This window comes from Ammodytes marinus (assembly GCF_949987685.1).
Source record: "Ammodytes marinus genome assembly, chromosome: 21".
Classification (NCBI taxonomy): domain Eukaryota; kingdom Metazoa; phylum Chordata; class Actinopteri; order Uranoscopiformes; family Ammodytidae; genus Ammodytes; species Ammodytes marinus.
In genome coordinates this window covers 8340325-8357784 of record NC_137225.1, presented here as the reverse complement: position 1 = coordinate 8357784, position 17460 = coordinate 8340325, and the positions used below count along the sequence as shown (strand labels likewise).

Below are 17460 nucleotides of genomic sequence, written 5' to 3'. Positions count from 1 at the left end.
ACGCCACTAACTGTTCTGTAATACACTATCGCCGACACAGCTGGCGTATTTTTTTTATTATAATTTTTTATTTTTTTGATTGGCGTGATTTTCGGCAAACCACACAACTTTTGGGTGGTCACGTGGTCTTAAAAAAATCAACAAAACCCACCTTGTGTATTTGAACCAATGACGGTGCATTCTATGTTGCGCACGCCATGAACATTAGATAAAGTAACAATGCTGCGCTACGCAGCATCAGGCAGGAGATACAATGTGGCATCGCGCAGCAGCTGTCATAAATGGGTTAAGCAGGGCCCACAGGTTCTCAATAGGGTTTAAGTCGGGTGAGGAAGGGGGTCATGTCATTATTTTTTCATCCTTAAGGCCTTTACTGGCTAGCCATGCAATTGAGTACTTCGATGCATGTGATGGAGCATTGTCCTGCATAAAAATTATGGTCTTCTTGAAAGATGCAGACTTTTTCCTCTACCACTGCTTGAAGAAAGTATCTTCTAGAAACTGGCAGTAGGTTTGGGAGTTGATTTTGAGGTCATCTTCAACCCGAAAAGGTCCAACTAGTTTATCTTTAAAGATACTAATAGTTGCCTTTAGAAAACTAAACTAGGAAATGACAAAAGAAAAAACCAAAGCAGATTTATACGTTTGTGCACCATATAGGCCTATTGATTCTGCTCTTATATGTGCTGTAGTAAAGATAATTCGCCTTGGAAACAAAGCCCCTGTAGACCGCAAGCATCTCATCTTTTTTACTCGGGCGACTCACTCTGTAGCCGTCACCGGCTCTGTGTTTCTCTCTCACGGCCTGGTCGAGGCTCAGGCCTGTATTCATGAAGTTGAATAAAATCAATTTTCAACTCTTACATTCCTTCTGCGATTGGATATGTTTACATTCACAGGGACATTTGCTCTTAGTTCACGCATGTCATTTTACAGATGGGTGACCAATGAAAGGAAAAACCTGCATGAATGAGTGGGGTAACTGTACAAATGTAGATGCTTTCACACAAGGGCATCGCATGGTACAATTAGGCAATCAACATCCGATCATGCTCTGGCTTTTATAAAAATGCTAAGCAGGCCTAGTTGATTCTACATTGGTATCAAGATGACGAGGAAAATATTTGAATGGCTTTGAAATAAGTTTTATTGTTGGGGTGCAGAGATGGCTGGAGCTTCAGCCACAAGACTCCTCAACAAGCGACTAATGCTGGGCTTACACTACACGACTTTTTACGCGATTTGACAGTCGCAGACAATCTTCCAATCTTCCAATGTCGGACTGAAATCACTGGAGTCGTGCTGGAGTTGTGGCGCGCGCACGTAATCTCAGTCGTGTATGGTGGTCTTCCGACCCGATTTCAGCCAGTCTTCTTCCCGTCTTCCGACATTATCAAACATGTTTGATATTATCGCTAGTTTTAGGGGGTTGGCTCAAGCAAAATTACGTAAACACTGTCACACTCTCGCATGCACCAAGCACGACGCAGGAGGAGCGGCATTAGTCGCGACCTGTGTCCGCCTGGTGAGGCACTTATTTCGGATACTTTTTCATAGAAGCCTCGGTGGAGAACCAGGCTGACAGCCGCGCAACCTGAACACTCTACCCTCAAATACAGGGTTAGGAGTTAAAGTTATTGGGGTATGAGATCAGCAAATAAAGCTGTTCAAATAACTAAAGGAAGTCCCCCGCTCGGAATATTGAATTAAAGCGGCTACGAATAACATTTAAATATCATTTAAACAGCCTCATGTTTCCTCTCATAATCATAAATTACCTTTAACAGCAAACGAGACCATCAGTGCAAAGAAATAAGTTTTTATATAGTTTTTATTACTGTGTTTGGTCTGGTCGCACACCCAGTCCGATTTTCGGTTCACGCGTGCATGCTCTATGGTCACATATCCGTATTGGTCGCAGATTTCAGTGTGGCACAGGAACGCGATTTGAGAAGCCTATCCCTCCAGGTGAGGGAAGGGGAGCGGGAGCCTTGTTTGAGTTATTTGTCGTCATAATGACTGATAACGGGGCCGAACCATCAAAGAAAAAAAAGAAAATGCAATGAAGAAAAGCTAAAAGGGAGAGTGATAGGCGGGCGAGTGATACACAATTTCACGGAGCGAACCTAGACTGCAGTGTTTACTCCTAAATGAATGAGCGGTAGCCTACTAAAACAAAGTTTACTTTGCCTCACCAGCATCATCAGATGACCATTATTCATCGGAAATAGTCATTATTTACAACATAAACACATTACCTCATCTGATCCACACTAACTGCCGTCTCTCGTTCATTCGCTTTGTGTGAGGACACAGAATCTTTCAGCTCCGTGAGAGGTGACACTGCATCAACTCATTGCAATCAGGTGTGTGTAGCACTGACTGGCATTCGTTGATGCTGTGTCACTAACCACTCTCACGGAGCCGAAAAGAGTCCGGTGCCCTCACACTTTCAACACACGGACATGCACTATATTGCTTCCTGATTATTTGAATCTCGCACGCCCGGCACGAGCTAGAAAACAGCTTCACGACAACTGGCGTCGTAAAAATACTACCGCTTTTGTCCAAAGGGGACGCCAACGTGCCATTTTTCTCGTAGTGGCTTTAACTTGTTTTTAATTAAATAATCACAATCGCGTTTGCGGAAAAAGGTTTATGACACTGAATTTGTGTTAAACGATAGGAACCTGTAGGCCTACTTTGATAAAATATAGTGAAAAAATTCTAAATGTCTAGTCAAGAGATGCAAAGAAACAACCCGGGCAGGACGCAAACTCGGGTCTATTGTTTCATAAGTGAACTCCTTACCTGCTGAGCTAGGCGAGCTCTAGACAAAAGTGTCACTCCCTGCTATATATAGCAACCTGCCTCTGTAGTCAGGGCTAATTCTCTGTTATCGACCTGCTCAGGAGGCTAGGCTAACCACCGTGACCGGAGCAAGTCCGACTGTTTTATAAAGCATCTATCATTTCAAAAGCAACAACAAACAGATCGCACATATCCTTACAACGGAAAGGACCAGAGACAGTGGTCGCCGTGACACTGCCACATGCCGGAAAACGATCTCGGCGCACCTGGTTTAGGCTCACCAAAGTGAACCCATACAGGTCAGACATGCTAAAAGGGAAAAAAAATCTCAGGAATAGAGTTTTGATGTTGCACATTTGTCTAGGGACAGCTATAAATTCATATAAAAAAATTTGAGCTCCATCGGTCCACCGTGAGGCTAATCATCTACAAATGGAGAGCTTTAAGAGTGACTTAACATCTGCCTAGAAGTGGACTTCCTTCAAAAATATCCTCAAGTGCCACAAGAAAAGTGATTTTTCAGGTAAAGGACAACCCAAACATTACATATGGAGATTTGCTGACAATTTGACACCGCCATTCTTCACTTGGGAGAAGGTTCTCTTGGTGGTAGGCAGAGTTGCTTTTTTGCCCAAACATGGCGGTTTTGGTTATGACCAAATTTTGGACTAATCTGTCCACAGAATAAGACTTCAGGTATCTCCAGGTGCTCTCTGGCAAAGTTGTGACAAGCAGTTTTGTTCTTTTTTGAGAGCAGAGGCTTCTTCAGCAACCCTCCCATGAAAGCCATTTTGACTGAGTTTTCTTCTTATTGTGGAACCATGCACATCTGTCCCAGATGCTGCAAGACAGGTCTGCAAATCACTACATGTAATGTTTGGGTTGGCTTTGAACTGAAAAATCACTTTTCTTGTGGCACTTGTGGATATTTTTGAAGGAAGTCTACTTCTAGGCAGATGTTCATTCACTCTTAAAGCTCTCCATTTGTAGATGATTTGCCTCACGGTGGACCGATGGAGCTCAAACTTTTTTTTAAAATAATTTATTGCTGTCCCCAGACAAATGTGCAGCATCACAACTCTATTCCTGAGATCCCCAGAGATTTTTTTCCCTTTTAGCATGTCTGACCTGTATGGGTTCACTTTGGTGAGCCTAAACTGACCTGGTTTTATCTCTGTTTTTTCTAGTGCCGCCTAATTTCTTCTCTAAAGATCTCTCACTACATTGGTCCATTTCATGACTCATTTTGGCCCATCTGATTATGTTTACTTGCTCGATTTAAGCAATGCAGCTTAGGGTTCACAAACTTTTGCACATACAGCAGTTGTCAAATAATTTGTTTTAACAATTGATTTCTGGAAAAGAAAAATGTTGAATTGATAAACAAACATCTGTTATTTCATTTAAAAATACTGGTATTGATAAAAATTAATTAATAATGGTTAAACACAATAAAATTCCAAAATGCTCGAGGGGTTCACAAACTTTCACACAGCACTGTGTATATATACAGTCTACCGTTAAATAAAAGAAGAAAAAGACGAAGAAGAACTGCAATGCACTGTGGGTGATATCCACCTCGGAGTGACCATAGTTGTTTACTCGATCATTCAGCCCTCCGAGGGTCCATCTCACAAAGTTCACTTCAGTTTTCCAGACAATTGGAACAACACTTATGATGGCGGCAGGAATTGCCCCGAGGGCAAGTGAACGAGAGCATGTTGAACGACTATTGAAACGCTGGGCTAGACTACAGTGCACTTGTTGTACTGTCAGCCATTAAAAAGGCAATTATTTACATGGCACTTGTATCAAATCATGGAGTGTGCTTAGTCCATGCATATAAATAACACCATTGACTTTCTGTCTGATTTGCCTGCAGTCAATGGGGAGTCCTGTGATACTGCTCTGAGGCCGCCTCCTACAACAGTTGATGTGGCGCCCCCTGCAGATGACCACGAGAACTGCAATCAAGACGTCCTACTGCCAGACTCTGACACAGTAACAAATAGCACATCTCAACCCCTGTCCACCTCTACACAGGCTCCAGCCTCCTCCTCCTCAGCTGCTGCTAAGCCTAGTGATGGCACCACTGCTCCTCCCTCCACAGTCACTTCCCCAGCCCAGGGGGCCACCACCATCACAACCTCCTCTTCATCCACCGCTCCCCCCCCAGCACCAGGAGAAACAAACGCTTCAGGAGCCGGTGGCGGTAGTAGTAGTAGCACTGCAACTGAAGCTACAGACGGGGCCAAGCCCAGGCAACAGACTCCCAATGCTGGAGCCCCAGATCCTCTACCCCCGGGGTAAACACCTCCAGCTGCTCATTTTCTGCATTGTTTTGCTGTTTAAACTTTTTTATCGATTTTATAGTTGTTACTACATTATGAGGTATTTAGTATATTTTGAACAAAATATAGTCTTAGTTAAAAACGATAAAAATTCTTAAGTCCAATAATTCAGCGATTCTGGAGAACGCTTGTCAAAATCACTTTTTGCTACTTGTACATACTGTGTGCGCGCTGTAACAAAAACAAAGTCTTAATACACAGCCTATGTTGCCTTGCCTGTATAATAGCACGTTTTTTTTTTTTTTTTTTGCGCACACAATTCAAGTAGGAGATCGTATGATTCTGATTCTGATTTTGACAAAGGGAAATGACGACAAACATTTTTTTCCCCAGAATCGCTCACTCCACCTTTTAAGAGCGTGCCACCTAAAGTGATACAGCCATCATTGAGTCACAAACAGTTAATCACCTACAAACACTCATACTTCACACAATTGTATCAAAATGTTATACTTACTTAAACAACCTTATGAAGCTTTATCTTTCAAATGTGTACATTTTCAAAGTTGTATATTGTTGTGTTGTTAAGGTGGGAGCAGAGAAAAGACGCTCACGGGAGAACGTACTATGTAGACCACAACACCAGGACTACTACCTGGGAAAGACCCCAGCCCCTACCACCAGGGTGAGTGTCTCTCTTTAGCTCTCCAGCTTGCTTATTGTCTCCCTGTTTGCTTATTGTACTGTTTATGTCCTTCACTCTGCCAGCTGGGAGCGCCGAGTGGACGACCGGGGCCGGATCTATTACGTGGACCACAACACACGCACCACCACGTGGCAGCGTCCCACCATGGAATCGGTCCGCAACTTTGAGCAGTGGCAGAGCCAACGCAGCCAGCTGCAGGGAGCTATGCACCAGTTTAACCAGAGATACCTCTACTCTGTAAGGAAATACCCACCCATTCTCTTCCTCGATCATGGTTAAAAAAAAATGTTTTACTTGTGTCTCTGTTTTAATACCCAATACCTCAGTTTGTCAGTAACAATAAATCTAAATGGCCAGTGTGTTCCCCATTTGTAGATTACTGGAATTAATATTACTTGAATATTAGCATCTGGTCTTTTATTCGAGTCATGTTCCTGTTCCAGTAAGATGTTTAGTTCAAATCCAATCAAAACACACTTTAATTATATAGCACTTTTATATGCAGCAAAGGCAACATAAAGTGCTTCACAAAATATAAACAAGAAAAAGTTAAACACAAGAGCACAAGTCCATTTAAGTGGCCACTGACAAATAATGTAACACTGCAAATTTCTGCTCAGCAAACACTATGCGTTATTTACTCACCTCACCACACTGGATCGGTCCAGCTTTTAACAAAAAATTTACTTGAATGATTATCTTCTGGTTATCTGTGATTTCAGTGATCACTTTGCTCGGTGTGTCTTGGATATTTAGTGTATCGTACTGTACTTTATCGTGCGTGCTGAATCTAGTCACTTTCTAGAAGTGCATTTGTGTTTCAGCCCTACTCACTCTATACACAGCTTGACCCATGTAGCTTAAAGGTGGGACTTTACCTTTTCAGAATTTTAAATACGCCCCTTGCTTGTGCACTTATCTGGTATCTTTGTGAGGGTCCCGCTCCTAAGTCTTTGTTCTCAGCAGTGATGTGATCTTCACTGATCATGATGAGCCTACAAACACAGGAAGTACTGAGCAGTAACCAGTCACAGAGGCCCTCTTGACGGCAACATAACAAAACTCTTATATGCCATTTAGTTTCTTTTGGAATGATTTTGTGTCATATCCTACATATTTCGAATACTTTTCCTTGCGTTTTCTCAATGGATGTGTACGTGTGCTTTCCTCGTTTTCGTCGTCAGGCATCCATGATGTCTGCTGAGAACGATCCTCTTGGCCCGCTACCTCCTGGCTGGGGTAAGTTCACATTGGTAAACACTGTACACAGGCCTGTATATATTCACTTGATGTTAGTATCTTCTGTACTTAAAATGGGAAATTGGTTTATATCAGCAGTTCTTGCTGATATGAAAAACACATGTATTATATACAATGCACAGTGTCAAATTTGGTGTTAATACGAAAATACAAATACTTGGTTTTATCCAGGGTTGCCGCGGATCTTGAAAAGCATTAAAAGTCATTAAATTTAAGTTTCAATATTCAAGGCCTTAAATGTCTTAAAAAGTCTGGAATTATTGGGTGGGCGGCATTAAATTTACTCGGGGGCAGAATTAAAGAGCTTGCCTTATTTGTTTCATTCTAGTTTTCTAGTTTAATTGTTAGATTTCTATGTTTTTATTTTATCTGTGTTTTACAAAGATATCCGGCAAGTCCGACGCCTACGCTAGAGGCAGTACGGCCGTGTGAGGCTGAGTACCGCATTTAAAACGTAGAAGAAGAACGTGTGTTCCCTGCTTTCGAATTTGAAGTCGGCCGCGGTAGAGCAAAAAATGAGAGAACGACCCAGCGAAATGCATGCGCAGCTATTATAAATTCAGTGAGAGGTGGAGGGAGGACGACTGGCTGGCTTTTTTCACCCCGCGACCACGACCACACACTGCCGCTGCTTGTAGGTGCGCAACCACCCGTCCGCTGATATAGGTAGGCTACTGTCGCAAATCACACAACACGTTGATTGTGTTTAGTAAACAATGTTTATGTATCTATATTTATAAATAACTGCTCATCAGACGTTCATTCAGCTCATTCAGGTCGCGTTGACTTGGCGTGAGCTCATGGAGTGAGACGCGGGTCTCTTTCTGTCACTTTCTTTCTCTCCACTCTGCACTCCCTTTCTGACAGCTAGATAAAAACTATTGCCGATCCTCCCATCAATCGCAGATAGTAGCCTACGTTTCCTTTGCCAATCGGTACAACTCTAATACCCGCGGTTTATTAACCTGAACGCCTGCAACAATACTGTATGAAGAAAAAATTACTTTGCGCAAATTACCGCAGGTCTCGTGAGCATGGATGTAAATCTACAGTGGGCCAACATACATATACGATTTTGAAATTGCAAAAACCTCCCTTGACCTGTGGAACCAATTTTTAAATAGTTTCTGCCATAAGTTCTGAAAAATAAAGTTAATGGACTAAGTTTGTTATTTATTGAATAAGGAATTAAAATATGAAGAACATTCGGATTATTCTTCTCCCAAAAATATCCCATTTTTAATTTAGCCTAATTAAAATATTGTATGCTGCACCTAACACATATTTTCTAAATTGATTAAACTGTTCTTGTTACTCGATTAATCAGAAAATGTAAACCAATTGATACAGTTCTGTAATTGGTTGAAAAGGTGGTAATGATTGGTTTGCAGGTTGCCTTTACAGTGATCTCTTACACTGTGTGTGCAAATTTTTTAGGCAAGTTGTATTTTTGAGGATTTATTTTATTATTGAACAACTACAGTGCTCTCGGTCAATCCAAAATGTTAAAGAACCTAAACCTGAATGTTTACGAAAGTAAAGGTGAGGTTTTGTCTTTCTTACGAGAATATATATATGTTTTGCTATTATTAGGTAACTATTAGTGTGCAGAATTATTCTGCAACTAAATAAAAAAACTAAAATGTTCCCATCTCACTTGTTCATTTTCATCTGTTACAGTGAGAATAATAAAACAACTCAACATTTACAAATAAAAATGTCCGACATGTCAAAAAAAAAAAAATCAGTGACCAATATAGCCACCCTTCTTTTCAATAACTGTCACAAGCCTTCCATTCATGGAGTCTGTCAGTTTCTTGATCTGTTGACGATCAACTTTTTGTGCAGCAGCAACCACAGCCTCCCAGACACTGTTCCGAGAGGTGTACTGATTTCCTTCACTGTAAATATCCCGTTTATGCAGGGCCCACAGGTTCTCAATAGGGTTTAAGTCAGGTGAGGAAGGGGGTCATGTCATTATTTTTTCATCCTTAAGGCCTTTACTGGCTAGCCATGCAGTTGAGTACTTCGATGCATGTGATGGAGCATTGTCCTGCATAAAAATCATGGTCTTCTTGAAAGATGCAGACCTTTTACTGTACCACTGAAGAAAGTATCTTCTAGAAACTGGCAGTAAGTTTGGGAGTTGATTTTGAGGCCATCTTCAACCCGAAAAGGTCCAACTAGCTCATCTTTAAAGATACTAATAGTTCCCTCAAAAGATCAGCTAGTTGGACCTTTTCGTTTTTTATTTTCTGTAATTAGACAGCAGTTGTTAGCTAAAGTGCATTGAATATTTGGTAGTCAGATTTAATGTAACCCTTTACAGAGTATAGTGTAGTTTGTCGATTTCTGTTACCGCGGTATTGGTATTATTTTTCCATTTTAGAGGTCTTAAAAAGGTCTTAAATGTCTTTAAATTTGAACTTTAAAAATTGGCAGATACCATGGTTTTATCAAGTTGGTTTTGTTGCTGTCACAGTTCCCCCATCATGGATGACAGCATTTCAAATAAGTGTCTGTTCATAGCATGAGTCAGCACTGGTGGTAATTTGGGACATGGCGGGGCCAGCTGTCCATGCGCTCTATTAAGCTTCAGATTCCTCTCTGTGATTTTATCAACTCTAGAGAGACGTGTGGACTCCAATGACAGAGTGTACTTTGTCAACCATAGCACCAAGACAACTCAGTGGGAAGACCCCCGAACCCAAGGGTGAGTTCAGAAACATTGCATTTTCCACACATCACCTCACTGTGATCAAGTACTCCAAACACTTATAATAATCATACAATAAGCCCAAGATGAATAGAACATCATACCTCACAGAAGCCTATATGAATCCTGATATACTGCTAAGCTATTGTTAAGTCTAATGAAATGAAACAAGAGGATTATTAAAGATCTTTTAGAGATACTAACGCCAGAGGCGGTGCAGTAAGCACTGGATTTATCCGTCTCGCGCATGCGCAGTTCGAGTACCTATACCAACAAAGTCACCTGTGACTCTTGTGACACCGGAAGGGCTATATAGCCCGGTGTCGACAGAGGATCTGTTCCTTTCATCTTCTCGCAGAAGACGCAGGTAGTACCACTTGCGGATAACGTATTCGTTTTTTTTAAGGATCGCGCTCCAGACTGTGTGCAGCCTCGCGACCAAAAAGGTTGCAGTAAACGGGTGAGCTCGTCCTCCAGGGGCTGTTTAACTGTACAGCGCGGAAAGAGCTATTGCCGCTACTTTGCTGGAGAGGCAGCTTGTCGCTTCCCCCCCACTGTTGCATCCGCTAAGTATAGCTGCCTTTGTGAATTTCCTTTGTTTCTTAATAGAAACAGCTCGGCTGTGTTCTAGATTGCCAAATTTTTTGTCTGGTAATTTTTTTGTTTTGTTAAAAAAGAAAGGAAAAGGTGTAGATTACAGGTGAAAGCTTTGGGCTCGCGTCTTCTCCCAGTAACGCTGCTGTGTATTTCTGTTAACCTTACCGGTGAAGGCAGTGTTCTCGCGTCCTCTCGCGGCAACACTGCTGTGTATATATTTTCAGTCACTTACTGGTAACACTGTTTAGTGCTAATCTGCTTTGTTGGTGAGGGAGCGTGTCTGCTCACTTCCAGTGCTTGTAGCTACTATTTATGGCTTCCCTGTTGGTTAAAAGAAGCAGCTCGCCTGTGTTCTAAGTGACCACATTTGTTTAGTAACTATTTTGTTTGTAATACATAAATAAATAAATAAGTGAATTCCTTCAGTCACTTACCGGTGAAGGCAGCGGTCTCGCGTCCTCTCCTGGTAACACTGCTGTGCATTTCTTTTCAGTCACTTACTGGTGAAGGCAGCGCTCTCACGTCCTCTCCTGGTAATACTGCAGAGTAGTTTTTCGGATTCCACCCTTTGTATTTATTATATTATAACGTTTTAAGTGTAAAGTTATGAAATGCTAAACTTAAAGGTTAACACTTGTTGTTAACACGGCACTGCTGTGTATTCGTTTCAGTCACTTACTGGTGAAGACAGCGCTCTCGCGTCCTCTCCTGGTAACACTGCTGTATGTTTCCGTTCAGTCACTTGTTGGTGAAGACAGCGCTCTTGCGACCTCTCCCGTTTACTTGAACTGGTTGATCCTGCCAGTAGCATATGGTTGCCTCAAAGATTAAGCCATGCAAGTCTAAGTACACACAGCTGGTACAGTGAAGCTGGCTCATTGGCAGGTCTGAGCTACTGTGCCCGAAGCAGGCTCTTTGGGCTTATATTTCTGCTACCACCTGTATTCGTCAGTCAGAGCAGCTCTTTGTTTGCCATTGTGGTCCTAACAAGGGTCAGGCTCTAAACAAAGCAGGGGCTGTCCCACTGGATTGTTCATACCATTGCACATGTCCATGGGACCAGTGGACGCCCCCCATTCAACCAGGAGTGTCTCAGCATCATGGGCTGCCCTGAGAGAGCTGCCCCTGAGGACCATCTGTGCCACGGCATCGCCTAGCACATTTTCCAGGTTTTCAACGTCGCCATTCCCCATCCAATGGGGGTGGTCCTATGCCAAGCTCTGCTCTCTCCAACCAGTGAGCTGGTTGCTTGGTTTCTTCTTGACATTCTTGGTATTGGCCATCCAGTGCTTAATGCACCGCCTCTGGCGGTCAGTAAGGATGAAATAGAACGCAGAGTGTAACTCCAGTTCTATGAATCCTGGATGACCGCCAGAGTTACAGGTCACTCAGAAGTCTTTGGTTTGCGAGAAGATTCTGGGAACAGATCCTCTGTTGACACCGGGCTATATAGCCCTTCCGGTGTTACGAGGCGAGGGTCACAGGTGACTTTGTTGGTATAGGTACTCGAACTGCGCATGCGCAAGACAGATAAATCCAGTGCTTAATGCACTGCACATACGTAACTCTGCGTTTCCTGTCATGACACCACCAGTTTTAGTGGCCATGTTGAGTCACTCAAGTTGGTATGCCAGAATAGAAGAAGTCAGTGTTCCTCACTCAGGAATTTACAAGAATTTGCACTGGACTACTAAAGCTCAAAGAAACGTTGATATCCTGAAATAACAATAAGCTTGTTCAGCAATTTCACTCAAATGATCCCCAATTAAAGATTGTTTTATGTCTTCATGGCCTGTATTTTATATTATTATTTAATAGCAGCTATAGTTGGACAAAAAGTTACTAGCTAAGTTTGGTGTATAGTCGGTGGTAATGTTTCAAAGGTCTATGTGGAGTTGAAGAGTTCAATCAGTGCAATCGAATGCTGTCAGTGTCTTGGATTTAGATCTTGTTTTTGGTAACAGCTTCTATTTCCTACTATTATCAGTCCATATATGTGATTGGTCTGTGTGTGTATGTGTGTGTAGGCTACAGAATGAGGATCCTCTGCCTGAAGGTTGGGAGATCAGGTACACAAGGGAAGGGGTTCGCTATTTTGTGGATCACAACACCCGGACCACCACCTTCAGCGACCCTCGCACTGGAAAGTCCTCTGTGTAAGAACGCACATAAAATATGCTGCATCATATTACATCTTAAAGCCATGACTTGTATTCCACATGAAGATGTTCAGATCATTTTCTCCTAAAGCCCAAAAAATATTTCCAAATGTTAATTTCATGGGACCAGACCATATTTCACGCGCACAACATTTTTTCCAATATATTGTAAGACGTTCATCCCCATAGATGAAATGTATTTTTTAATTAATCTACTCCCTCTGTTCCTCTCAGCACCAAAGGCCCTCAGATTGCTTATGAGCGCAGCTTCCGATGGAAGCTGGCCCATTTTCGCTACTTGTGCCAGGTGGGTGTTCTCCTTTCTTCTCACCCCCCCCCCCCCCCCGCCCAGGCACACACACACACACACACACACACACACACACACACAGACACACACACACACACACACACACACACACACACACACACACACACACACACACACACACACACACACACACACACAGGCACACACACACACACACACACACACACACACATACATACACACACACAGAGCATTAATGTTTTGCCCTGTCTCTCCACAGTCCAATGCTCTCCCTAGTCATGTGAAGATCACCGTCTCCAGACAGACGCTGTTTGAAGACTCTTTCCAACAAGTAAGAGGTTTCCTACCACTTTCCTTTTTAAGATTAGATAACAATTTATTTTAGTTTAAACTAAAGTTATAAAGCACATTAAGATCAATAATATACATACATCAAGATGAGACATTGGTCATAGCCCACATGCAGGGTTCATTTCAGAGTTTTGATGAGCGTGTGTGTGTTTTCTCTGTTTATTAGATTATGGCCCTAAAGCCTTACGACCTGAGGAGGAGACTCTATGTCATCTTCAGAGGCGAGGAGGGTCTGGACTATGGTGGCTTAGCTCGGTAATTGATCAATTACTGCTTAGAACTCACAAAAAACTAGTTCAAAGACACACAATGTGTCGAAGTCTTTTATCTCATTATCCGTCTTTCATTGCAGCGAGTGGTTCTTCTTGTTGTCCCATGAAGTGCTGAACCCCATGTACTGTCTGTTTGAGTACGCTGGCAAGAGCAACTACTGTCTGCAGATCAACCCGGCCTCGGCTATCAACCCTGATCACCTGTCCTACTTCTGCTTCATAGGCCGCTTCATTGCAATGGTAAGTTCACACTTTGTATACACAAAAGGCAAGCTATCCTGAAAACACTTACACAAGAAATCCAAATGTTGTGTGGTTTGCCTAAAATCACGTCAATCAATTTGCTGCTCCAACTCAAATTCAGCCCAGCCAGGCGATAGTTAAGTTTCAGTTTCATTTTCATCTCGGTGTTATACAGCTGTTTGGACCAGCTGATCGGCTCCCGACAGCGGGAGTCAGTCTGCGTTCTAGTTGTACTGGGAAGTTGTATTTATGGTGCCAGTGATAACTGAACTAAATTATAAAATAAAGCTTATCTCTTCATCCCTCTATCTGTCTATCTTTCTCTCTCCAGTGCACACTCAGTCACTGCTATCCATGCTCAAAGGAAGCAGGATTATAACCTCATTTAGCATATTATTTTTAAATATTTTATATTATTTATTTAAATTTTTATTCCCATCTGATTTTCACAATTTTTAGAAAAATGTGTTGGTTTGTAAGCGCTAAGGCAGCATATTTAAATAAAACCTGTGAACCTTACCTTTTTAAATGTATTTTATTTCATGTTTCTATGTGCTACAGAGGCTTAGATATTAAGGTTTTGGTAGACGCTGTCAATTTTTTCAGAAAACCCTCAGGAGATAAGGACACATATCCTAGATTGCCATAGTCATCAATGGGTTAATAAAACATGTCAAACCAAAGATGTTCAGGTTTATTTCGTTAAAAAAATATGCACTAAACTTTTTCAGTATTCGTTTCCAGTTTCCTTACATACATCTGTCATGTGCTAATTATTCCATCATAGATGCAACAACATTTTCAGATTGACAAGCAAATTAGATTTAAAAAAAAATGTATCTCCGGCTGCAGGCACTTTTCCACGGCAAGTTCATCGATACAGGCTTCTCTCTGCCTTTCTACAAACGCATGCTGAATAAGAAGCTGATACTCAAAGACCTGGAGTCCATCGACCCAGAGTTCTACAACTCTCTCATATGGATCAGGTAATTTGTGCCAATCAGAATGTAATTATGTATTTTTCTGACCTCAGAGGACAGGGAAATTAGCATCCCTGAAATCTGTGCGTATATTCGAATTTCATTGATTACTTTACTGCCAAGCATTTGAGAGTGGGAAGCCAGTTTTTTATTATTGATTTGACAGTTATTTATTTATTTATTTTCATACATTTTATTTTATTTTATTAAAATAAATTTTTATTCTTTTTTGGCAACAATGAGCTTTTCAAATGTAATTATGCTGTGACCACAACACAATCTCGTCACTCCTCAGGGATAACAACATTGAAGAGTGTGGCCTTGAGATGTTCTTCTCAGTGGACATGGAGATCCTGGGCAAGATCACGTCACATGACCTCAAACCCGACGGCGTCAATGTTCTAGTCACTGAGGAGAACAAGGAGGAGTATATCGGGTAAAGTAGAGTCACTGTTGCATTATAACAATCTCTGAACTCTGAGAATCATAATGAGTCATTTAAAAAAAAAAATATATATATATATTCAAAGTCCATTTTCACTGTATGTCTTGCAGTCTAATGGCAGAGTGGAGGTTCTCCCGCGGGGTTGAAGGTCAGACCAAAGCTTTCCTTGACGGCTTCAACGAGGTGGTCCCACTCCAGTGGCTGCAGTACTTTGATGAGAAGGAGCTTGAGGTGAACAGCAAAGCACCAATTGTTCTGTCTAATTGAGCGCCGTTACTAGCCACTGTTGTCATGTTTCAAATGATTCCCAGTAACCTACCCCATCAACGATCAGGGGTTGAAACTAACGGTTGCCCGCTTGCCTGTGGCAATTAAAAATAATGTTTGGGCAAATGGAGATTGCTTTCTGGTTGCCCGAACGGGCAAGAGGATTTTTGAGGGGTTATCAATAGGCATGATTCTCCGTCCAGAATTTTGACAGTCCAATCAGCAAACAGAGGGAGTGGTCCTGTTTAGTTGTAGTCAGAAGCTGGCACATGACATAACATTATGCGATTGGTTGGCAGATCCAGAGTGGGACTGGGAAGATCCAATAGTTTTAAACTTCAACAGACACCAGCCTTCAAGTGAGTTTAAGGGGGCGACTGTGGCTCAGGTGGCAGAGCGGGTCGGCCGATGATCAAAGGGTTGGAGGTTCGATCCCCGCCCTGCCACCTGTGTCATAGTTGTTGTGTCCTTGGGCAAGACACTTCACCCACCTTGCCTCGTGTGAATGTCGATAGTTAGCCTGCTATCGGTGTATGAATGTGTGTGTGAATGGTAACGTGTAAATGGGAACAGGTCTCCCTTGCAAAAGAGTCTTCGGACTCAATGGGATTTACCTGTATAAATAAAGGTAAAAAAAAAAGGAATACTTCACCCTAGGGCTAGCCTGGCACCGCCCGCCTACCTACTTCCGCTCAATTTTAATTTCACTTCAGTAGTCAGTCTGGGGCTGCGGTGTATTCATGGTTTCCTGCTCAGTCAGTTTTCTGCCGGTCCAATCAGCGAACAGAGCGAGTGGCTGAGAACGATGACGTCGAAGTCACGCTCCAGTTTCAGTTGAAGTCAGAAGCCGGCTCATGACATACGTCCCGACCAAACGTTATGCGGTTGGTTGGCCGATCCAGAGTGGCACTGGCCAGATCCAATAGTTTTAAACAAGCTGTCCCGCTCTGAGCCGCTCCGAGCCGACCCGCTCTGCTTGGTGGAAACCAGGCATGAGTTTTCTGAGCTCCCCAAAACCAGGCCAGGTGCCTGGCAAAAAGAGGCCCTTTCACAATACTGCAGCAGGACCAAGCGCTTGGCTGTATGTGCAATGTTATGATATGTAGGCTTATATGAATTATTGTTGGTTTTATGTTATCGGTTTGTGACAAGTAAGGACACGCTAAAAGGTATATAATTAAGTTATACTCATAATTAAAAAAAATATGTTTTTTGTTTTCATTAGGGCAAGTGAAAATTACATTTGGACAAGTAGAACATTACCTGTAATTAGTGTGTGTGTGTGTGTGTGTGTGTGTGTGTGTGTGTGTGTGTGTGTGTGTGTGTGTGTGTGTGTGTGTGTGTGTGTGTGTGTGTGTGTGTGTGTGTGTGTGTGTGTGTGTGTGTGTGTGTGTGTGTGTGTGTGTGTGTGTGTGTGTGTGTGTGTGTGTGTGTGTGTGTGTGTGTGTGATCCAGGTGATGCTGTGTGGCATGCAAGAAGTGGACTTGCAGGACTGGCAGAGGAATACAGTGTATCGTCACTACACGAGGAACAGCAAACAAATCATCTGGTTCTGGCAGGTACAGAGAGACACACACACACGGTTTCTGTACTCCCTACCTTCTACTGTTTATACTGCAAACATGTCTGTTGAGTTCGTTTATAATGTGTGGTATAGTCTGGCGGTTGAGAGTCTGTCAAGTCTTTGAGTGCGTGTGTGTGTGTTGTCACTTCCAGCTGGTGAAAGAAGTAGACAACGAGGTTCGACTGCGGCTCATGCAGTTTGTCACTGGAACCTGCAGGCTTCCTCTGGGCGGCTTCGCTGAGCTCATGGGTCAGTGACTGATTGACAAACACAGAGTAACACATTCACTACATCATCGTTCCAACATGAAGAGCTACACATAAACATTTATAAATTTTTCTTGTCGTCTTCTCACCGCTCATCTTATTTTGCTTTGCAGGAAGTAACGGGCCCCAGAAGTTCTGCATTGAGAAGGTTGGAAAGGACACGTGGCTTCCTCGGAGCCACACATGGTGAGTGATAGGGCTGTAACAAAAAAAAAACTCACAATTCGATTTGTATCACG

The 17460-nt window shown here is 42.5% G+C and overlaps 1 protein-coding gene across 1 annotated transcript in view; it reads left to right on the top strand.

The window, feature by feature from the left end:
* wwp1 (WW domain containing E3 ubiquitin protein ligase 1) overlaps positions 1–17460 on the top strand; it is a 41697-nt gene that overhangs the window by 18594 nt on the left and 5643 nt on the right. Inside the window, exons 9-24 of the mRNA XM_080049878.1 lie at positions 4694–5117; positions 5692–5787; positions 5871–6045; positions 6993–7047; positions 9697–9781; positions 12409–12537; positions 12775–12847; positions 13092–13163; positions 13350–13438; positions 13536–13695; positions 14551–14684; positions 14974–15114; positions 15234–15354; positions 16846–16950; positions 17108–17204; positions 17335–17407. Of these exons, the coding sequence (XP_079906004.1) occupies positions 4694–5117; positions 5692–5787; positions 5871–6045; positions 6993–7047; positions 9697–9781; positions 12409–12537; positions 12775–12847; positions 13092–13163; positions 13350–13438; positions 13536–13695; positions 14551–14684; positions 14974–15114; positions 15234–15354; positions 16846–16950; positions 17108–17204; positions 17335–17407 (2029 nt within the window). The remainder of the gene's footprint in view (positions 1–4693; positions 5118–5691; positions 5788–5870; positions 6046–6992; positions 7048–9696; positions 9782–12408; positions 12538–12774; positions 12848–13091; positions 13164–13349; positions 13439–13535; positions 13696–14550; positions 14685–14973; positions 15115–15233; positions 15355–16845; positions 16951–17107; positions 17205–17334; positions 17408–17460) is intronic.